The 21,569-nt window shown below is 39.9% G+C and overlaps 1 protein-coding gene across 1 annotated transcript in view; it reads right to left on the reverse strand.

Annotated features, from left to right (window-relative positions):
• LOC128736934 (uncharacterized) overlaps positions 1-21,569 on the reverse strand; it is a 157,576-nt gene that overhangs the window by 26,585 nt on the left and 109,422 nt on the right. Inside the window, exon 7 of the mRNA XM_053831446.1 lies at positions 5,029-5,187. Within this exon, the coding sequence (XP_053687421.1) occupies positions 5,029-5,187 (159 nt within the window). The remainder of the gene's footprint in view (positions 1-5,028; positions 5,188-21,569) is intronic.

Consider the following 21,569-nt stretch of genomic DNA (forward strand, 5'->3'; position numbering starts at 1 on the left):
GAAATCATATCTGAACGAAAAAGTTATATTTCACGCCATATAAGAACATATATGTTCCAAAGTGGAGGCGAAATACGTGCGAAAATTTTGACAACTATTTGTAATTCTATTTTGAGCAGTTTTTATATTTTGGAATATTTTGGAATATAGTACAACCGAAAAGATGTAAAATCTAAACAGAATTGAAAGAAAAAGGCAGTGCCCAGCATTGTAAAGCAGTTATATCAATGTTAAGAAGATTTTGAAAAGTCTAAAGTCTAAAGTCTAAAGATGAAAAGTCAGTTAGTCAAACTGGATATTCCATCGAACAACTATTTTCAATTCAACTGGAACTGGAAATATCAAACAACTATTTTCAATTCAAAGGTAAACATAAACAATGAAAAATTTAATTAAGGCGAATAACTTCGTTTAAGTATATGGTGAAATATCAAAGGAAACGAATTACCGAAAAGTCTTGAAGTCAAAAAGACGATCCAATATAGAAATGCGGAAAAGTCAAAAAGTAGGTACGAGAATAGAGAAGTGAAACGTTTGAAAAATATAAGTAAAAGAAAGTATTTAACTGTTAAAAATATCAAGAGTCATAAGTTAAGTGATAAAGAAGACGAATTCAAACACAAAAGAGATAGTCAATACAAGATGGCGAAAGTTTGAGTTTAGACCGAAATATTAATCTCAAAAATCATCACAGTTTTATCTTCTTAAATCGTTTTATTAAAAATCATCGCATTTATTTACGTAAAAATTATAACGAGCAACCCAACCAATTTGAATGGTTTTAATATCAAAGGAAACTACTGAACCGATCGGCGTGAAAATTCGTTTGCAGAGGGTTTCGGAACCGGGAAAGGTTCCTATGATAGTTCCCCCTCTGGAAGGGGGAAGGGGCTCTCTTCAAATGAAACACAAAATCCTGCATAATTCTAGAACTGATCAAATAAATGGAACCTAATTTGGCAAGTCAAGGTATTTGGAGGCAAAAATTTATTCTACAGTGGATTGAGACCTCTCTCCTCTCAACCCAAGTAGCACACTTTTGTCATTTCTGGTTGATGCAACCTATTTATAACTGAAATTAGTCATTAATCGGTTACCACAACTAGTTTATAACAATTGTGCTAGTAGGGAAAGATCGGCATATGCATGTCATTTCTACACGACATTTTGAATGAATGGTCAGCTGACGTACGAAAATGTATCATGTACGTATTCGCGTCTCAAAACTTACAAGAGATAGGCACTGTCGATATTGAAACAGTACAGAGCGATGGTATTGGTTAAGAGTCTGACATGGCATTGCATGTATAGAAAAGGTGTAACCATTTCGGTCCCTGTTTGGATAGCAGGAATTTTTTCTATGATGGTTTGAGACTCGGGTAAGAAGCATGTTCTGATAGAAATTTGAACTCCTCCTTAGTCAAGAAAGGGGAATGTTAGAGCTACTCGCAGTGCTACATCATGCATAAGACGTTAATAAAAGGTTATGCAAGAGAAAATTGCGTTCAAACTTGCGTTAATATTTTTGTCTATGAAAGAAAAACCATGGTAGAACCACCGGTCCTAGGGTTAAATTAAAAACATACACCTACGTATTTTGTAGAAAATAATTTTGTTTAGTTTTACTATGATAATACTCTGGTATGGAAACATTGCAGTAGGAAATACTTTTACCTATCAAAATTTAGGGTAGTTTGCATGCTATATTTCTAAATCCAACAAGTTTAATTTAACATTTATTTTATACTAGCTGACCCGACAAACTTTGTATTGCCACAAATTAAATTGTGTTGTTCATAAATCGTGAATCTCGGATGATCATTGTCACAATATCGAGTTTTACAAGTTTCTGAGGAGTTCATGGGTGGTTTAATATACAAAGTTTCCTCACAGTAAAGTAGAAAATAACTTCCCCCATTGCTTAGCCTGATAAAGTAAAGCTGATAGCATCAAAATATTCGCCATGATTACATCATCATTTCGCCGCATACCGTTTTGCGGAACACCACTTCTCGGTTGACCATAACGCGGAATATAGAGTTTCGCGGAATACCATTTCGCGAAAAACCTTACTAAACTAAAAAAAATCCTGCCCCCAAATTTGGTTCCATTTGGTTGATTGATTCTCTAGTTATGAGGAAATTTGTACATATTTCATTTGTATGGGAGCGTCCCCTTTTAGAGGGGGGAGGGGTCCTAATTTTCCTCATGAAGAGGGGAGGAGTCTCAATGCACCATAGAAAAAGAATTTTCCTCCCAAAACACCCACATGCCAAGTTTAGTTTCATTTGCTTGATTAGTTCTGGAGTTATGAGGAAATTTGTGTTTCATTTGTATGTGACCCCCCCCCCCGCCTCCTAAAAAAGGGAGGGGTCCTAATTCATCATAGAAAAAATTCTTTCCTCAAAAAAACCCCGCATGCCAAATTTGGTTCCATTTGATTGATTAGTTCTCGAGTTATGAGAAAATTTGTTTTTCATTTGCATAGAAGCCCCCCCTCCTAAAGTGGGGAGGGGTCCTAATTCACCATAGAAAAAATTCTTTCTTCCAAAAACCTTCACATGCCAAATTTGGTTCCATTTGTTTGATTAGTTCTCGAGTTATGAAGTAATTTGTATTTCATTTATATTTATATGAAAGCCCCCCTGTTAAAGGGAAGAGGGGTCATAATTCCCCTTCTAAAGAGGGGAGGGGTCTCAATTTACCGTAGAAAAAATTCTTGTCTCTAAAAACACCCATATGCCATATTTTGTTCTATTTGCTTGATTAGTTCTCGAGTTATGCAGAAATTTGTGTTTCATTTGTATGGGAGCCCCCCCTCTTAGTGGGGGAAGGGGACTCTAACCATCATAAGAACCTTTCTTGGGCCCAAAAACCTCTACATGCAAATTTTTACGCCGATTAGTTCAGTAGTTTTCGATTCTATAAGGAACATCCTGACAGACAGACAGATAGACAGACAGACAGAAATCCATTTTTATATATAAGATTTAAAAAAACAACTGCTAGGTAATGGAAATTAAAAAATTACCATATTTCCAACGGTTATTTAGCAAAAAAAATTTAACACTTTAAAAAGATTGCCATTTCTAGCCGTTAGTAAGAGTTGTACACAGTTGTAAGGAAATCAAATATTCTGTGAAAATCTGGTGGTCAGCTAACCATTGCATCAAAGTATAAGCTTCTCAAAAAAGTGCAAAGCTTAACTTATACTTTCTATACATACGAAATTTATGATTTATGTCATTTAGCTCAATTTGTGGCAGTAGGAAGTTTGTTCAGCTAGTTTTTCTATAATTGCAAAAACTTCGATTGTAATCTTTTTTATGTTTTTGTATGAGTGAGAACCAGTGGTGATTCCAGCTATTGATATTTTTCCTAAAACTCAGAAATTTTCTGTTACACAGCATATCAAAAACACAGAAAGGTGTGTATAATTATTTATTCTTGAGATATAGTTTTTTCTAAGAAAATAACTTTTGATACCATTTCATTTTTAATTCCACTTAATTCTTTGGAATTCTCTCTGCGGTACATGCTGCGCAGTTGGCATGGTCGTTGACAAGAAAAATGACCGATTTAAGCAATCGGCATTTTCCAGGATGCCTTCAAGTATTGGCTGCGTTAGTGTGAGATAAGATAAGATAAGATAAGAAAATAACTTTTGATACCACAATGGAGACGCATGGTGCTTTTTCCTGACATCATAGAAATGGTTATTTCTGCTTGAATCTTAAAAATAACTATCATCATCGTAAAAATATGCCGCATTAATTCAAAAGTTGCCTTTAATTTTATTAATGTAAAACTCGTAACAATATGACCCGAATAATAAAAAGACTTGAGTGTACCAATTCTCTTCTGAAATATTTCGTGAAAGAAAAAGTACAAAAATGTTGCACCTAGTTTGGTCTATTTTCATTTTATGAAATTGCTGCCATAGTGTTGTCTTGATTTTAATGCAGTATGCTTGATTTTGTTATCATCTGTCAAATATGTTGGTTGTATTACGATTTTGAAAAAGCCTTGAGCTTGACTTTTCATTATTAACCAATGTGCTATCTGTCACATTGTCACATTGTCACATTTTACAAAACATTTCTTTGGAGCTCCAGTATTACATTTTCATTCAATGTTTTTGCTCTTATCAACGTTAATTTTTGTACAACTTTTTTCCCCAGTCTCCTGGACTACAGGGCGTCATACGTAACACTTTCCTACAATCTTAATTGCAAAAAATTATTTTTTAATGTCGAAGTCATAACTTTCCTTTCGACGAAGCAGGGATAAAAGTAGGTAACAAGCAAATGAACTGAGTCCATTCAATTGCACCATTCCAGCAGTGCGGCAGCACCGGAAAATAATGCAAATTATCATTGCACAGTACAACTTTCCCGGCCGTGCCGAAAAGTGCCGAACCGAGAAGCAGCAGCAACAGCAGTAAATTAACCGTTCGATTCGCGAGTGCGTTCCGTGTGTAGAATGAGTGCGCTGGCTGTTGTAAACTCCTTTTTTGAGTCGTCGTGTGTGTTCGCTTCGGTGAAGCGAAAAAAATTAAATAAAATGGCACCATGAAATATCTGCTGGCACAAAAGCGAGACAGAGAAAGCACGATAAAGTTATCTCATTATAAATAAAATTGAAAAAGTTTCCTTACGTGCTCATTTTTTTCGTCGTCGTTGTATGTTCGTTGCAACCTATCGTCACCTATTGAAAACAACTTGCCGTGTCGTCGCGTCGACACGGACTTTTCGACTGAACACGGGACGGAGGGGGGCGGGGGACGAACAAGTGGAATTGAAAATAACTCCACTTTTATGGCGTTATAGTGTCTAATAAATACGGTAGCGCTCGACTGGCAGTTTGAATAGTCGCCAGTTTTAGTTTTTCATACTAATTTCGTAAAAACCATGAATGGAATCGTAAATGTGGGATTATATAAACTTTAACTCTATTGTCATCTTTGTGAATGAGAATTGACGGAACAATATTTCGTAAATATTTATGTACAACCATGTTCAAACTCACCTCGAGACAACCTTCGGCAGCCAATCGCCGCCGCAGTACTTGGCCAGTACCGGATCGTTGGTGCTGCTGCCATCGTAGAAGATCAAGTGGTCACGTTCCCCGGTGCAATCAGACCACGCCCGCACAGCCCGTGAGGTCTTGTTAAGGCTGGCAATCGACCTGCGGAGAATCGAACGGAACGGACACGAGAAATATAGTAACGAAAATCAACCGCTACGGGACAATTTTTCGGATACAAGCAAAAGGGAGAGGGTAAAAATAGAAGGTGGTTAAGAAAAAGTCTTTCGTTTTCCTAGAGGACGAAAAAAAAAGTTGTTCAAGGCAAGTGAAAAGCATTTGAGCGTGAATCTGAGCCATAGCAAAAAAAAAAATATCCTGCACACATCGGATGAGACGAAGTGTAAATTAAATTTATGCGCTCAGCCTTTTTTATTTCTTTCCGGCGAGTTGTTCACAGTGCACAGTGTTCGTGTTCGAAAGTTCAGCCAATGCTCTCGAACGATAAAAACTTGGGGAGGAAAAATTGTTTGTGCTTGCACTTTTAAGGTATTGTATGTACATAGTGTAGTTTTTTTTCGATAGAAGCCAGGGAAAAGGAATTAACATGTTTTATACTGTTTGCACCCGACAGCACAGACTGATGAAGTCGGTTAGTAAACAGCGCTGTGAACTAAAGTCTATTGAATGGCGAGTGAAGTTGATGAAGTTTTCTAGTTCCAGAGAATATTGCGTTAGCATAGAAAATAAAGAAACTCTTCATCTACTTTATATATTAACCATAGTTAAATTTTGTTTGCGTAACTTTTCTCTTTTTCTCTGTTTTGCACAACAGAACGTTATTTATTCTCTAATAATTCACTGATTGCGATCACCTATGGCATTTGTATGATATATTCGGCTAGAGTATGCAAGTCAGAAAACCAAAACAACAGGAAAAATCGATCGCGCTCACATACTGTAACTCCCGGAACAAGTCATCCCGCTGAATGAGAACTTCCTAACCATTCAATGCAGTCAAATTTACTTCATCGCCATCAACCCGAAACACTGCCATCAGTTCCGGTATTGGGGTTTTACGAACCTTCTATATCGCATTCCCATAATCTTGATTCGACACCATCGCCATCGCCGGGGAGGCATAAATGGAAAAGTTGCGCACATTTTCGAGCAACCGGAAAAGAAAACGTTTTCCCCCTTTCTGACCACCGCCGTCACCACCATCTGTGTGCCGCATCCTACCGGATGAGCTTGTCTCCTCCGTTGACCGCAATCCTCGATAAAACTTTCCATAAGATTTGTGAGAGCCGCCACACGGTGCCGTGGCCGTCATCGTCTTTATACGGGCGAAGAGTCTCGAGCGGGAAGCTTCCGGTCTGCCGGACGGCTGCTGTTTCTGCAGTGTTGCATGATTTATTATTGTGTTTGTTTACCATCAACCGAAGTGGCCACGTTGAGCGCTGGTAAGGATAGTTTTTTCCGGGACGATCTGCAAGTATTTGTACGTACGTAGCATGTTTTCCCTACTTGCTAGCTGCGAAACCATCAACGGTTCAAATTTATGGATGGAAAACTTTGGCTACCGAACGGCAGTTCCGGTGGGCTGCTGCCGTTGACGTCGACCACGTGCTCCTGCGTGCTGCGCTGGCAGATAACTTCCGACACCGGCCCAGGTTGGCACGCGGAGAAAAGTTTAAGCTCCTGAAAAGGACCCCATCAATCATGTGCCCCCGCTGGCTGGCTGGCTGGCGGGAAAGACTGGCTAAATGGTATCCATTAAAATGCAAATTTTTCAACGCGTCCAGAATGGCCTTCGGTGGTCACGTCGGTCAAATTTGCGCACCAACGCGCACCGGGGAGATTGGTCAGAATCCGATGGGTTTAAATTCGAATTCGTTAGAGTACCTCTTAATGAACAGCTCACGTTGGTAGTTAAATCCTTAAAAAATACTGAAAAAGCCATTTATTCCAATATTGTCAAATACCCTACATGAAAATTTACACAATCCATAGCACACGCACCAATAATTAATTAGAGCCTACAGTAAATTTACTCAATGCGCACGCACGCACGAGAAGTAATGTTTCACTTAACCAAACACCATGTGTCTCCATCGAACCGAACCAAAGCTCGCATATTTCAGTTCGCGCTACCACCAGCAGCAGCACCACATTCCATGGGCAAAATTGTGTTAACATTTCCTCGAAAAGTTAGCTTATTCCGCTTCAACTACGGGAGTCAATAAATTCCACGGGTTTATTAAGACAAAGACGAAACTGGCGCTCTCCAGTCTGTCTGTTCTTCTGTCTGTAGCGGCGCGCGAACTTATCAGCTGTGCCATCTGCGACTACTTCCTGCCTACCTACCTAACCTACCTACCTACCCTAGCATTGGAGCTTTGGAGAATCACTCTTCGAGATGGGGGAGGGCGTGGGAAGAGAATATAATTTTCAATTCCACCTTCCGGAATGTAAACTGACACCATTCAAAATTATCATATACCTACTGCGGATGGATGGAGCGGAAATTAAGTCTATTTCGTGGATGGAAGGATAGCAGTTCATTCGGTGACTCTGAGGCGTTTTGGGTTCGTTCGGTATGCTAGGTGAGTCCCACCGGTCCACACGTGTACGGTTGTTGGTTAGCCTGCCGATCGTGTCCCTTTTCGAGCGGAGGCAGTAACAAAGTAAGAATTCAGTAACAAGGTGTTACGTACGTACGTGCTAGGCTCTATCAGAATAGGTTGCTAACACTGACTGAATGAATGAACTACAAAATCTAAATTTAATTAAATTTATTTTTTGGATGTAGGCCCCCAAATTGGATAGGATGAGCACCAGATGTGACGTCCGGGGCTGGTAATGACTGCTATTGTACGCAGCTTTTGATATAGTGAAATGGAAAACCTGCTTAATATATTTTGGGTAACCAAAATATTGCGATTTCATTGAGTTTGTGCTTGGATTTCCAATGGGCACAGGTACTGAAAAAGAAGGGGTAAGATTGTGCCAAAGTTCATGCACTTCCAGTAAAATTAGGTTTCATTGTAACTAAACCATCTCTACGGTAGTTGTTAATTGAACAATTTAGTATATATTGACAGGTTTGAAATCAACTTAGTTCCTAAATTGTGTGTATACTGAGCTAAAGAACAAAAATATAGGGTAATGCCGTTATCGTCGGGCCACTGTTATGGTCGGGCCACCATGATTTTTTCAGTTTTAATAACTCGTGATACATATATACAAGCAATGTAAAACTTCTTACTGTGACAGCTAACTTTTCACAATATTGTGAGTTTCAAACGTATATTCAAAACACGCGTACTGAATTCACTGATTAAATCAATACAAAAAAAAGTTTTGCAGGTGAAGTTAACTTTTCTTCAAGAAATGATTCATGAAATGCAACTATCGGGATAAATATTGAAAATTTATTAAGTGTGTTGTGCTCTATTCGAAGGATATTGAAAAATCCCGTCCAGTTAGGACGTAAGGGGGTAAGGGGGTAAATGCCACAAAAGCGCATATTGTAAAGGTCGGGCCACTTGTGTAGTCATGGTTGGGCCACCATAATTTTAAGCACAGAAGCGCAATTTTCGCTAGAGAACGTCAGTCGCGAGAAATGTGATGAAATAAAGAAAAAATTAGTATAATTAAAACCTAGATTGTTGTTGATTTTTCATTGCAGTAGTACACTTCGGGAAACGCGATTGTAGTAATATTGATTTTACAAGATCACCAAAAATTTCGCAAAGATGTTATTAAAAATAGGATATTTATACTTATAAGGGCCGTTGCTCACGAAATTCATTCTTTTGATGTCTCTACATGGAATTTCAATACGTATTTCTTAGATTAAGAGCGGTGACCCGACCTGTACAACGTGGCCCGAGTATGACAACATTTTTTGTCTTCACGTAAATGTCTATAGCTTTATTATTTTTTAAGCAATCAGTTCAAGATTTTCCAGAAATATAGCTTATTCTTAGACCTTTCTAACGATATATTTAGATTTTAAAAATTCTTTTTGAAACGGAAGTTATGGGCGAATGTCAAAAAGGCGGCCCAACCACGACGACATTCCCCTATGCTTTTTTGGCACAATCTCACCCCGGATGACGGTACCTTTAGGCGCTTTGGTCCTACATTGCGATTATCTTCGTTATAGTGAATCTAGATTATGACAGCAAAAAATGTGTTCTTCGTCGAAATTATCAAAAATTAGGTTAGATATCTCCGATTCCTTTTCAATTAGATGCGACGCTGCCGAGCTACAGTTAACCCTTTATAAGGCCGTGGCAATTAAATTGCCACCTATGAAAAATAGTTGTTTTGCGTCTATAATGACATCAATATAGTTATAGAAGCAAAATAAAATATTTTTGTTGGTGGCAAAAGTAGTTGCCACTGCCTTATAAAGGGTTAATAGGAAAATAGGAACAAAAATTGAAAATATTTATTTCAGACACTTGAGAACGTATTGAAAAACCCAGACATAAACGGACGGTGGGGCACCGACCTTTCAAAAGCACATTTTGGTTTAGAAAAATCAAATAATCATAGAATGGCGGATCTATTTTTGTGTAATTAGTTTACTTATTGCAAAACTACCACCCGTCCCTCCTCCTTTAGTGGCCAGCTATCAAACCTGCGACGAACGAATTATAGTCTTCAAGTATAGTAGGCCCTGGACTACCGTTCTCCGATACTCTCAAACACCAATTGAACGTTCTTCGTCCTCGACAGCGCTCATCCATCGGGTGCGGGCTCCATTCCGCGGTCTACGACCTTTTCCTGGTTCTCTGCAAAAAATAGTTTTGGCTACTCTTTCGACACGCATTCTTGTCACGTGCCCAACCCGCCAGTGTGGCCGGTGGGGTTCTTGAAGAGAACGGATTTCACTGCCCAATCGCCCGGCATCCTTGCGACGTTGCCAGCCCACCGTAGTTTCCCAACTTTCGTCAGGTGTACGATGGGAATCTGTCCAAGCAGTACCTGTTGATTCATACGCCTCCGCCACTCCCCGCTTTTCGTTTGTAGTCCGCCAAAAATAGTCCGCAACAGCATTCGTTCAAATACGGCAAGAGCACGTATGTCTTCCGTAAGTAAAGTTACGGAGAGGACTACCGGTTCGATTAGCGTTTTGTACATCGTCAGCTTTGTGCGGCGGCGTATGCTCCTGGATCGAAGCGTCTTGCGGAGGAAACTGTAGGCTCGATTTCAAGCTTGAATGCGTCGTTGGATCTCCTTACTCATATTATTGTCGGCAGTGACCAGAGATCCCAAATATACGAACTCATCAACCACTTCCAGTTCATCGCCGTCAATAGTCACTATCCGTGGGTGGGAGGCAAACGCTACTCTGGAGCCTCTTCCTACAATATATTTGGTTTTCAACGCATTGATTTGTAACCCTATCCTTCTAGCCCCCGTTTTAAGTCTGGCGTAGATTGTCTCCGCCGTCCCAAGGCTCTTCTAGTACTGATGTCGAGGTCTTCTGTCGAGGTTAAGACCCAGTAAACATTTTCATATGCATATCTGAGCAATAAATGAGTTATATGTACCTATATATACCCTGAAAAATCGTATCTGATGCACAAAACTAGCCTATGCGTACTAATTTGGAGGCCATATACGTACTACAAAATATATGATAACAATTCAACTTTATAAGTCTTTCTATGCGATAAGATCCGACTCAAAGCGATTAGTTTTATTATGCTATACGATTCTGTACTGAAAGTCGTAGGTCAATCACTTGCTATCGCCAAATACGATAGAATATAAACTTCTGTGCGTTTCATTAGACCATATTTACGATACTGAATTCATTAAAAGTCAATAACGATAATTTTCGTACAATGATATACGAGTTGGTGTTTGCTGGGGAGAGTTGGCTACTCTTGCTGAAGATCGTTTCTCTCGTTTCGATGCCCGCTCGCCGAATCAACTCAAAGAACTCAAAAGTCAAAACTTAAAAGGTCAAAGGTCAAAGGTCAAAGGTCAAATGTCAAAGGTCAAATGTCAAAAGTCAAAGGTCAAAGGTCAAAGGTCAAAGGTCAAAGGTCAAAGGTCAAAGGTCAAAGGTCAAAAGTCAAAAGACAGTAGTTAGAAGTCAAAAGTCAAAAGTCAAAACTCAAAAGTCAAAAGTCAAAAGTCAAAAGTCAAAAGTCAAAAGTCAAAAGTCAAAAGTCAAAAGTCAAAAGTCAAAAGTCAAAAGTCAAAAGTCAAAAGTCAAAAGTCAAAAGTCAAAAGTCAAAAGTCAAAAGTCAAAAGTCAAAAGTCAAAAGTCAAAAGTCAAAAGTCAAAAGTCAAAAGTCAAAAGTCAAAAGTTAAAAGTCAAAAGTCAAAAGTCAAAAGTCAAAAGTCAAAAGTCAAAAGTCAAAAGTCAAAAGTCAAAAGTCAAAAGTCAAAAGTCAAAAGTCAAAAGTCAAAAGTCAAAAGTCAAAAGTCAAAAGTCAAAAGTCAAAAGTCAAAAGTCAAAAGTCAAAAGTCAAAAGCCAAAAGTCAAAAGTCAAAAGTCAAAAGTCAAATGTCAAAAGTCAAAAGTCAAAAGTCAACAGTCAAAAGTCAAAAGTCAACAGTCAAAAGTCAAAAGTCAAACAGTCAAAGAACAAAATCCAAAAGTTAACATCCAAAGTGAAATATATAATCTAATCTAATCTAATCTAAAATCAAAAGCCCAAAGATAAAGTCAAAACCAAAGTCTAAGTCAAAAGTTAAAGTTCCATATTCAGAAGTCAAAAATTAAAAATCAATAATTAAGCTGGAATTTTACTCAGAAGTTAGAAATGAAAGCATTAGACAATTACAAATATTTAATAAAGTTTTTGTGCTTCCATGCATAAAGTCATTTGGCTTAGCGCTGTTTGGCATAACGTCATTTGAAATAAAACCATTTGGTATAACAGTCTTTTGGCACAATACACTCAAGTCTTTTTTTACACGGGGGATACGTGCCGTGTAAAGAAAACCGTCATTTGGCATATTGGCCATTAGGCTTAACGACTTTTTGGTATAACTGATTATTTAGCAAGATCTTGTGATTTAGAGCTTGCTAATAAGTGACAGTACCAGAGAGAGCGGCTACACCCTCGGAAAAGCAGGATCGCTCTAAGCCCCATTTAGAGACCAGAGAAGGCCGAAAAATAAAATGATCCCAACTTAAGCTAAGAATCGCTCTAAACCCATGCACCTGGAAAATCCTCAATTATTTTATCGGGACATCGGAAAACAACTCGGAATCGTGCAGTCAACTGTGAGTCGTGTGGTTAAACTACGTTACTACGAAACTCTGAGCGTCGTACGAAAGGAGAAATGCGGTCAGAATGGATGTTCTATTAGTGATCAGGATCACAAGTGTGTCGTGGAAGCGTTTAAGGAGAATCCCAACGCTTCGGTCAGGGATGTGGCCAAAAAGCAGAATCTGTCCGAGTCTTTTGTTCAGAGAGTCAAGGAACGGGAGGGACTGCATATGTACAAAGTGCAGAAGGCCCCAAATCTTGACAAACGGCAAAATTGCGGTGGGAAAGTCACGGGCCCAGAAACTGTACACCCAGATGCTGACGAAGCCTCATTGTCTTATCATGGATGATAAGACTAACGTCAGGGTGGACTTCCGACAGCTTCCGGGGCTACTGTTCTTTACCGCCCAGCACAAGTTTGATATTTCGGAGGAAATAAGGAAGCAGAAACTTTCAAAGTTGGTTAAGAAATACATGATTTGGCAAGCGATATGCTCATGTGATAAACGGAGTGCGCCGTTCGTGACTACCGGGACTGTAAACGGAGAGATCTAGCTCAAGGAGTGTCTACAGAAGTGTTTGTTTCCTCTTTTGAAGCAACACGAGGGCCCTACAATCTTCTGGCCGGGGAAGCCAACGGGGTCACTTTCGCACCCAAGGACATGAACCCCCCCCCCCCCCCCCCCCAACGCAACGGAAGCAAGGTCCGTCGTAAATACTGGGCTATTACGAAGCAGGCACTACGGAAGCATCCCAAGGAGGTCAAATCCCAGATGTTGTACAGAACCTTATGAGTGGAGTTAAGCGTAAGGTGCGAGTATACGGTTATGGTAGTGAAGCTGACAGAAATAAATATGCCTACTACTAAGCTTACTAATAAATAATATTTTATTGTCTGAAAGTTTGAAAAGGATCGGTCAACTAGGTAATTTTCTACAGCGTTTCTTCCGTGGTGCAATTTGATGTGGGACACCGTTTGAAATTGCTTTATTAACAGTTTTATGATGGTTTTCTAGCTAGCCATAAGTGTGTCTCGATTCGTATCCTCTTGGTATTGCACAATACCATAATAAAACCTGAGGTGATGATTAGTATCGCAATAAAACCTTTATAACTTTATAACGTGACTTGGAATATCAGTCGGTTCAACTGTTTTATAACAACTGTGCTAGTAGGGAAGTCTATCTAGTTCATATCAAATTAATGACACTATGTTTCACTACATGTTGACATTCAATATGTTGAGAGACTATCGAGTAAACAGTTGACTTGGTGGGGCTTCTGGATGTGTGTAGTAAAAGAACACAAGAAGCACGAAAAAGTTCATAAACTGCTTTAGATTTTTATTGCAAGCTCAAGGTTATAATTTCAAATAACAACTTGTCATACTTTCAAAGTGAATTCACCCAAATTGATTCCTAGCAGCGTTGGCCTTCAGTGGAAAGTGTGGCTTCTTTCCAGTTCAATTTTTGAATATTTGAAGAGGTAGAGCATAACTGTTGGGCCTTCCAACGGGCTCTGCAGTCAGTGTGGGTTCATTACAAGCTTAATTGCTGCCGGTAAATAAGTAATGTGTGTATTGAAACGTTTCGTTCATCACATCAGGCTCGTCCTGATCGAAGCGTCTTGTGCGGAAGCTATTTAAACCTAATCAATCGCCCATTTCGTGTGGGACGGACGACGACTTGACTGTGCCGATGGGAATTAATATGGGTTTATGAGCCAACCTCATAATTCTGTCAAACGGTGCTAAATCATTGATGGCTTATTATGAAATTGAGTGAAATTTTCCGTTGGATTTCTAATTAAATATTACGAGTTATAAATTAGGGTGATGTTAGGGTGGGATTTTGCGGTGAATGATACACAAAGCCATTTTAAATTAAATCAGCCCGGTCTTACAGCTGCCGATATCAGTGGGACAGCATTAGAAGTTTTCCATTCCTTCGAGACGGCAATTTTACGAACCGTTACTCCGGCTGTCGGCGAAGGTTTCAAGTTAGTTTGGCAAGCAAAATTATTTCCAGTCAGTGCCAAACTGTTGTAGAACCTACTTTCCGACTCTGTTTCACCACCGGTGTTGAAGCGGTTTTCGCGGATGCTGGCTGGTTGAGTGAAATTTCGGGTCGCGCGAACATGTCACTCGAAGTGAGAGTTTACTTTCCGGTTTGTTTTTCCCTCTGGAACCGGACTCGAATGGGTGAAGTTGTTTCGACACAGTTTACGTACCTACCTACGGCACACAGCACAATAGTTAGTCCGTTCTGGAGAATGTTGTTGACGGTTAAACTAATGAATGTTTCGACATTGGTCACAGCTGTGTAATTTGATTTCGTTGCACGCGGAACCTCTAACCGGCGTGCAAGAAATAGTTTTCGAAAAGAGTGCAGATGTTTCTGGATTTGACAGAAAACTAGTGCTAAAATTAATAAAGTAATTCTAAATGTATTCTATGAAGAAATATCTATTTTTAGCAGCCCAACAATCCTCGGTAGGTCTAATAAGGTTCTATTTATGGCTGAGAATGTACGATTATATTTCCTATCACCTCGTAAAATATTCGTAGGTATCCCACGCTGAAATTCACAGCCTCTGCCATATCGAATCACTTCACATTCAATTTGATCCGTATTACTTCCAAAGCAAATTACGTTAAAAATTACAAAAATGCCATTTGCTGCCCCCTGAAAAAAAAAACTCAAACCAATGATGTACACTATGAAAACGCAAAAAGAACACACCGCAACCGCCCACACCTGGCAGAATGCCTTCCGCAGGAAATCGCCGAATAAAAAAAAAACTGCCCATTAAAATTATGCCCGCTTTGTACCAGACACGAAAACAATTTCCCTCACCGCGGCGTACTCGCTCTTGCACATCCACAGGAATACAAAAAAAAACCTTCGCTAGGACGACGACGGGGTGGTGACGCTCTGTTTGCGTGACTTGAGGCAGTTCACTTGCCAAAGGCCATCACCAACGCTACGCTGGCTGGTCCATATTTTTGTCTGGCGGTAGGCGGGCCCGCTGTCCGGGGGTGACACCGCTGGAATCGCGAAACGGACGGGGCGGCACACGTGAACCTCCAGACTGAGGTCAGCACCGGATTGAAATAATTTCCGGAAAATTTTCATTATGATTCATTATTAATTGTGTTAACAATGATTGTGCGCGCGTCCGAAGCGAACAACGGCGCTGGAAATGGCGATCCGGTGCAGTGGTCAGCAGCGCGGTCGGTTGGCCGACGGTCGGCGGTTGTTCCTGAAAATAATACACTACCCCTGGACTGGACTGGACAGGACTGGACTGGAACAGATCGTTCGCGATGGGCTTCGTGTACGTGTTTGGTGTTTGAGCAGCGGATTTGAGCCGCAGTTCAGAACGGATTAAAATTATTATTTAATTAAAGAGAATTGTTTGGAGGGATTCTACGGGGCCTTTTCCGGAATTCAGTACACAGTAAATACGGTTATTAAAAGGCCTTGTTTGAGTTTGCTCATCTAATTCCCGTCGACTGTTGTATAGTTAATGCTTTTGATGCTACGCTAAAAGCCCAATAATAAATGATCCTATCCAAAAATAAGGGCCAAATAATTTACTCCTTTGTTCCGATTGATTTATATTGTTTATATTCATCAATTACCAGTTTGGCGAACGATAAAAAGTGAACACAAAGAACCGTACCCCGGCTGGCTGGCTCTCCCATCAACCCGAGACTAGCTACTTGCTTAAGACTTAACAAATCGTTCCGCAGCGTCGCCAATTCAGCGAAATTGCACCGGCAAGCGACCGAAACCGAAAAATGACGGCAGAAAAGAATGGCCCCAGCGCTGTGCCGTGGCCTGAATTCCAGGGCGAAATAAAACGAACTTCGTTCTTTGCTCTCGCTTCTCCCGAATTTCATTTCCGTAATATCCGCAGGACGTGAATCAAACCGAACTGAAAGGTTGATGGAGCCTACAAGGGTTCGGCAAGCGGGCGCGCAAACCCGCGAATGGCTGGGGAACGAAATGCCGTCGAGCATTCCAACGGGAAACGGGCAGAAAATAGACAACAGGATTCAGGAACCTTTTGGCAACAACAGCAACGACGATAAGGACGGAACAACTAAGAGCCACCAGCTGGTTTTTATATATTTTTGTACAGGAAAGTGCCAACGATTTTTCTCCCTTTTTGCGATGGAGTCGATTTTTGAGGAAGGAGAGCCATCCGAAGGTGGCAGCAAAATAAACGGCGCGACAATAAAAATGTCTAATTTATGAACTTGCCGTTGCTGGTTTTTCCTCTCGTCGAGGCCTCCGGGAGTTTGTTGTTCGGTCGGGGTTCACTAGAACGGAAAAGCAGACACGACTCGTGGGGGCCGTGGAGCGAGCGGTGGATTAAATGCATCCTTTCCGGAAAAATGGCAATTATTGGGCATTGATCAAGAGCCTCCAGACACGGAGAAGCATCGTTGGAACGTGCCTAAATGGGAGATGATGATAAGTGTGGCCCTTCGAAGGAAAATGGCGTTGGAGCAAAGTAATAGTGATTCTGTCGGTTGGTAGGTACGAGTGCCTACCCTAGGGTTGATTCTAGATATCGGCAAATTTGATCAGTTTTCTTTCAGATAAGTAAACAAGCGAAAATGCTTTAAATTATGATTGTAGATTGTGTTTCGAACACCTGGTTTTGCACCCCGACTGACAGCTTACACATGTTTGTTTAATTCAATCAAAATGGATTACTATCAAATTTAAATTATTGGCGGTAAAGTTTGAAACCTTCCCGTTGCTTTCAGCAACAATTGGCGAAAAAATATATTACTAACAAATGTAGAGTCAAACAGTTTACAATACATTACTTTCCCAAGCGTTGTAAAACTTCGGCAGCAGCAGCAGCGTTGTTGTAGGAGGAACTTTCGGGTACCTACATTGAAATAACCGGGCCACAGTCGCGTGAATTCTGCTAGCTGTCAGCTAGCTAGCTAGCTAGCTAGCTACACTGTAAAGGTAGCGTTTTACTGCAACCAGCCAGCGGTTGGCGACCGATCGCTGAAAGTTTGCTAATTAAAATTTTCCATTCCATGCACATGTTGTAGTATAATTTCTGTTTGCACTGCACCACCGAATGAATCCCCGCCGGCGGTAGCCCGGTTGTACTGCTGCAAAAGGTGACTTGGTGCGTACTTCATCACTGCATCGGAATGAAAATACTTTCATTAATTATGTCAACTTTCAGGAATTGCTCCGGACGGTGAGTCCGCAGCGCTAGTGCCGAAAGGGGTGGGCGTATCCGGTGGACACAAAGAGTGGTTATCGCGACGAAAAAGTTGGTTTGTTACGATGGAATATAGTTATGTAGCTATGTTTTAGGTTTTGTAAAATGTCGTTCGATCAACTACGGTTCTACGTTTTAACGATTGTTGGTGGTATGTCACATCAAGTATTATTTAACAAAAGCGGTGGAAAATTTCAAATGCTTTGTTTTGACAACAAACAAACGGACTGGTATACAGGTAGGACTCGATTATCCGGGTACTCGAATATCCAGGCTTTTTTTATCCGGATTTTTATACATTTTAGTCCTCTCAACGTCAATTTCATAATTTTTAAGTTACATGACGACCCCAGCAGCAATTTAAGTTTTATAAGCTTCCTCCAGGCTTCATTTTCAGATTTGTGCTCAGTAGTTGCTCATTTGACTGCAGCGCATCAACGAAACTGAATTTGAAAAAGTAGTGTAAAGGGCAATTGTAGAGCCAATTATTATCTACATTATTGTTGAAGAAAGTATAGTTCCAGCTTTTGTATTTATGGCGCTATGGAGCTGCTACCCCGTTGGTAGCAAAAACAGTGCTCTTTTGGCTACCAACGAGGTAGCAGCCCTATAACGCCGTTAATACAAAACATAAATCTATACTTTCTTCAACAATATTGTGGATAATAATTGACTCTACAATTGTCCTTTACACTACTTGTTCGGATACTGTTTCGCTGAGGTTTTGCAATCAAATGAACATCTACTGAGTAAAAAACCGAAAATGAAGCCTGTTTAAAAGAGCGCTCACTTGGCTGCCAACGGGGTATCAATCGCATAGCACCGTAAATACTAAAGATAAAACTATACTTTCTTCAACAATAATGTAGATAATAATTAGTTCTACAGTTGCCCTTTACAATAATTTTTCGAATTCTGTTTAGAGGAGGTGCTACAGTCAAATGAGCATCTACTGAGCAAAAAACTGAGAATGAAGCCTGGCTTCCTCTAGTGCTTTTCATGACCAGTTTCATAAAACCCCTAATAAAACAACTAGTTCCACTAGAACCTTCTGATGATCACTATAAAACTTCCTTTCAATTAATTCAGAATGTTTTTATAACCTCTTGAAGAGTAAGGCCAGAAGCTCAAGTAGATTTATTGCGCTCTGTTGAAAGCCGCAATAAAACCGATTATGCTTTTTGATGCTTGACGGTAACCGCCATAATCTAATGAAGCTTTTCGCTTTGTTCGACAAAGCTGTAATGAATAAAGCTTGCTTTGTGAAAAGCTAAATCACCTAGACAGCTCTCCTAAACAGCACATTTTACGCATTAATGGTTGCAGAAACTTATTTACAACTGAAATTAGTCATAATTTGGTTGCCACAACTGGTTTGTAACAACTGTGCTAGTAGGGTTATCAACTTGAAAATATGTTGTCGTGAGCAGAAAAAGTAGAGTTTTACTGTCGATTTGATTCAAAGCGACCATAATAAAAAGAAATCGGTCAATATATAATAAGCAGCAGCTTTCGCAGTTGTGCAGCATATGCGCATTAAATTTTATCGTGCATATTGAAATGATAAGTGGCTGAAATTAACGCGCCATCAAAATTTTGCGATTTATGAAATCCAGTGGCTTAAACAAAATAAATATACGATTAGCCAATCTTAGTTAATCAATCAAAATCATGCTAGAAGCTTTCTGTAACAGGAAAACCGATTAATAAGAACTTCCTTTCAGCAACTCATAGGTTGGTTTGACGAATTGTTGTTTGGTGACAAAAAAAAGCTATAAAACAGCAATATGGCCTCACATAAAAAATGATTTCGGTGTTAAACGCTAATGTTCTTCAAAATAGCAGTAATTAATCTTTTTGGTCAGTGTGTTACGGTATTAATAGCACCATAAAACTAGCAGTTTTATTGTGGTTTGACAGGCAATCGCAATAAAGTCAACTTCGATTGACACCCAGGGCCCGGCATCGTCGAAACAAATGAATGAAACTGACTTTCTGTTACCTTCGCTTCATACGCGAAGTGATTTGCTTCATTTGAACAGAACGTTTCAAGCAAGCTTCAGTTGAAGTTGGTGGCTGTTTCAATTGACGACGGCAGAAAGCCAGGCACGATTTGTCGACATTGACTAGGTTAACTGTAATAAGCATTGCATTGTACGTAATTTTACTCAAATTCAATTCATTTGCATTCAAAGTTGCTGGCCTTCTTCTGAATATTTGATAGACAAGTACAAATGAAAAGATGAAACCAATAGTCATGATGAAGTGAAACCCGTTTCGCTGACGCTGACTGAAGCCAGTTTTAAACTGAAGCGGTGCTGCTTCTGTTGAAACCGAAGCTTCACTGCTTCATTATTATGTGACGCTATGCAATTGAAGGTGACGTTGTCTGGCCCTGGATGCACCATATTGTATTGCTACTCCCCACTTATAGCAAGTTTATTAGAGATGTGTCGCAACCAACCAGTTTTATCGTAGTGATATAAGCAACCACAATAAATTTGCTTTATTAACGGTATCATTACGATTCTATAGCTAATTATAAGTCGTTTTTGACTTGACATCATTGGTATTGAGCAACGACATGATAAAAGCACAGATAATGACTGATAATAAATCTATACCTATGTCCCTATGTTCCTTTTAGAATCGAAAACAACTGAACCGATCGGCGTGAAAATTTCCATGTAGGGGTTTTTGGGGCTACGGAAGGTTCTCTCGATGGCAAAAGACCCCTCCCCCCACTAAGAGGGGGCTGCCATACAAATCTATGTTTACAGGCATGGATTCCTGTCTGCCCGAATGTTCCTTATAGAATCGAAAACTACTGAACCGATCGGCGTGAAAATTTGCATATAGCGGTTTTTGAGGCCAGGGAAGGTTCCCATGATCGTTAGAGACCCCTCCTTCCACTAAGAGGGGGGGCTCCCATAGAAATGAACCACAAATTTCCTCATAACTCGAGAATTAATCCAGTAAATGGAACAAAATTTTACATGTGGGTGTTTTGCGAGACAAGAATTTTTCCTATGGTGAATTGAGACCCCACCCCACTTTAGAAGGGGGGGGGGGGCTCCTATACAAATGAAATACAAAATTTCTTATAACTCGAGAACTAACCAAGCAAATGGAACCAAATTTGGCATGGGGGTGTTTTTGGGGACAAGAATTTTTCTATGGTGAATTAAAACCTTTCCCTACTTTAGGAGGGGGGGCTCCTATACAAATGAAATACAATTTTCCTCATAACTCAAAAACTAATTAATCAAATGGAACCATATTTGGCATTTAGATGTTTTTGGAGACATGCATTTTTTCTATGATGAATTAGAACCCCTTACCTTTTTAGGAGGGGGGCTCCCTGTGGTAGGGGGATAATGACTGTCATACAAATAAAACAGAAATTTTTGCGTAACTCAAAAACTAATCGAACTCGAGAAATTTTAGACTCTTTCATAAAACATTAATCAATAGCAAGACCACCAGAAACTATCAATAGTAACATTAGATAATTCAGCGCGAGACGGCCACAGGCCGCGAGTGTTGTCGGCGACCTGCCGTCGGAAGCGCCGGCCACTGCGGGGGCAGCCCCCCGTAGAGATCACCTCTATCTAGGTTTATTTGTTTTCCTAGATCTACTGACCTCTATTACTTTCATTCAGTTGAGTCACCCCTGCGAAATGGTACTTTCTACGAAAAGATTTTCCATGAAATGGTACATCCCGCGTTAAGATCAGGGCAGGTAGTACGCGGATTTGCTAGATTTGCAACCGAGAATTGGTGTTCCGCAAAATGATATTCGGCGAAATGGTTTGTAATTATGGCGAATATTTAAATGCTATCCGCTTTATTTTATCAGCAATGGGGGGAGTTGTTTTCTACTTTACTGTGAGGAAAATTTGTATATTAAAACACCCATGAACTCCTCAGAAACTTGCAAAACTCAAGATTGTGACAAAGGTCATCCGAGATTCATGATTTATGTACAACACAGTTTGTCGGGTCAGCTAGTAAATAAATAAATAAATAAATGAAAAG

The sequence above is a fragment of the Sabethes cyaneus genome, chromosome 2, assembly GCF_943734655.1.
Source record: "Sabethes cyaneus chromosome 2, idSabCyanKW18_F2, whole genome shotgun sequence".
Lineage (NCBI taxonomy): Eukaryota > Metazoa > Arthropoda > Insecta > Diptera > Culicidae > Sabethes > Sabethes cyaneus.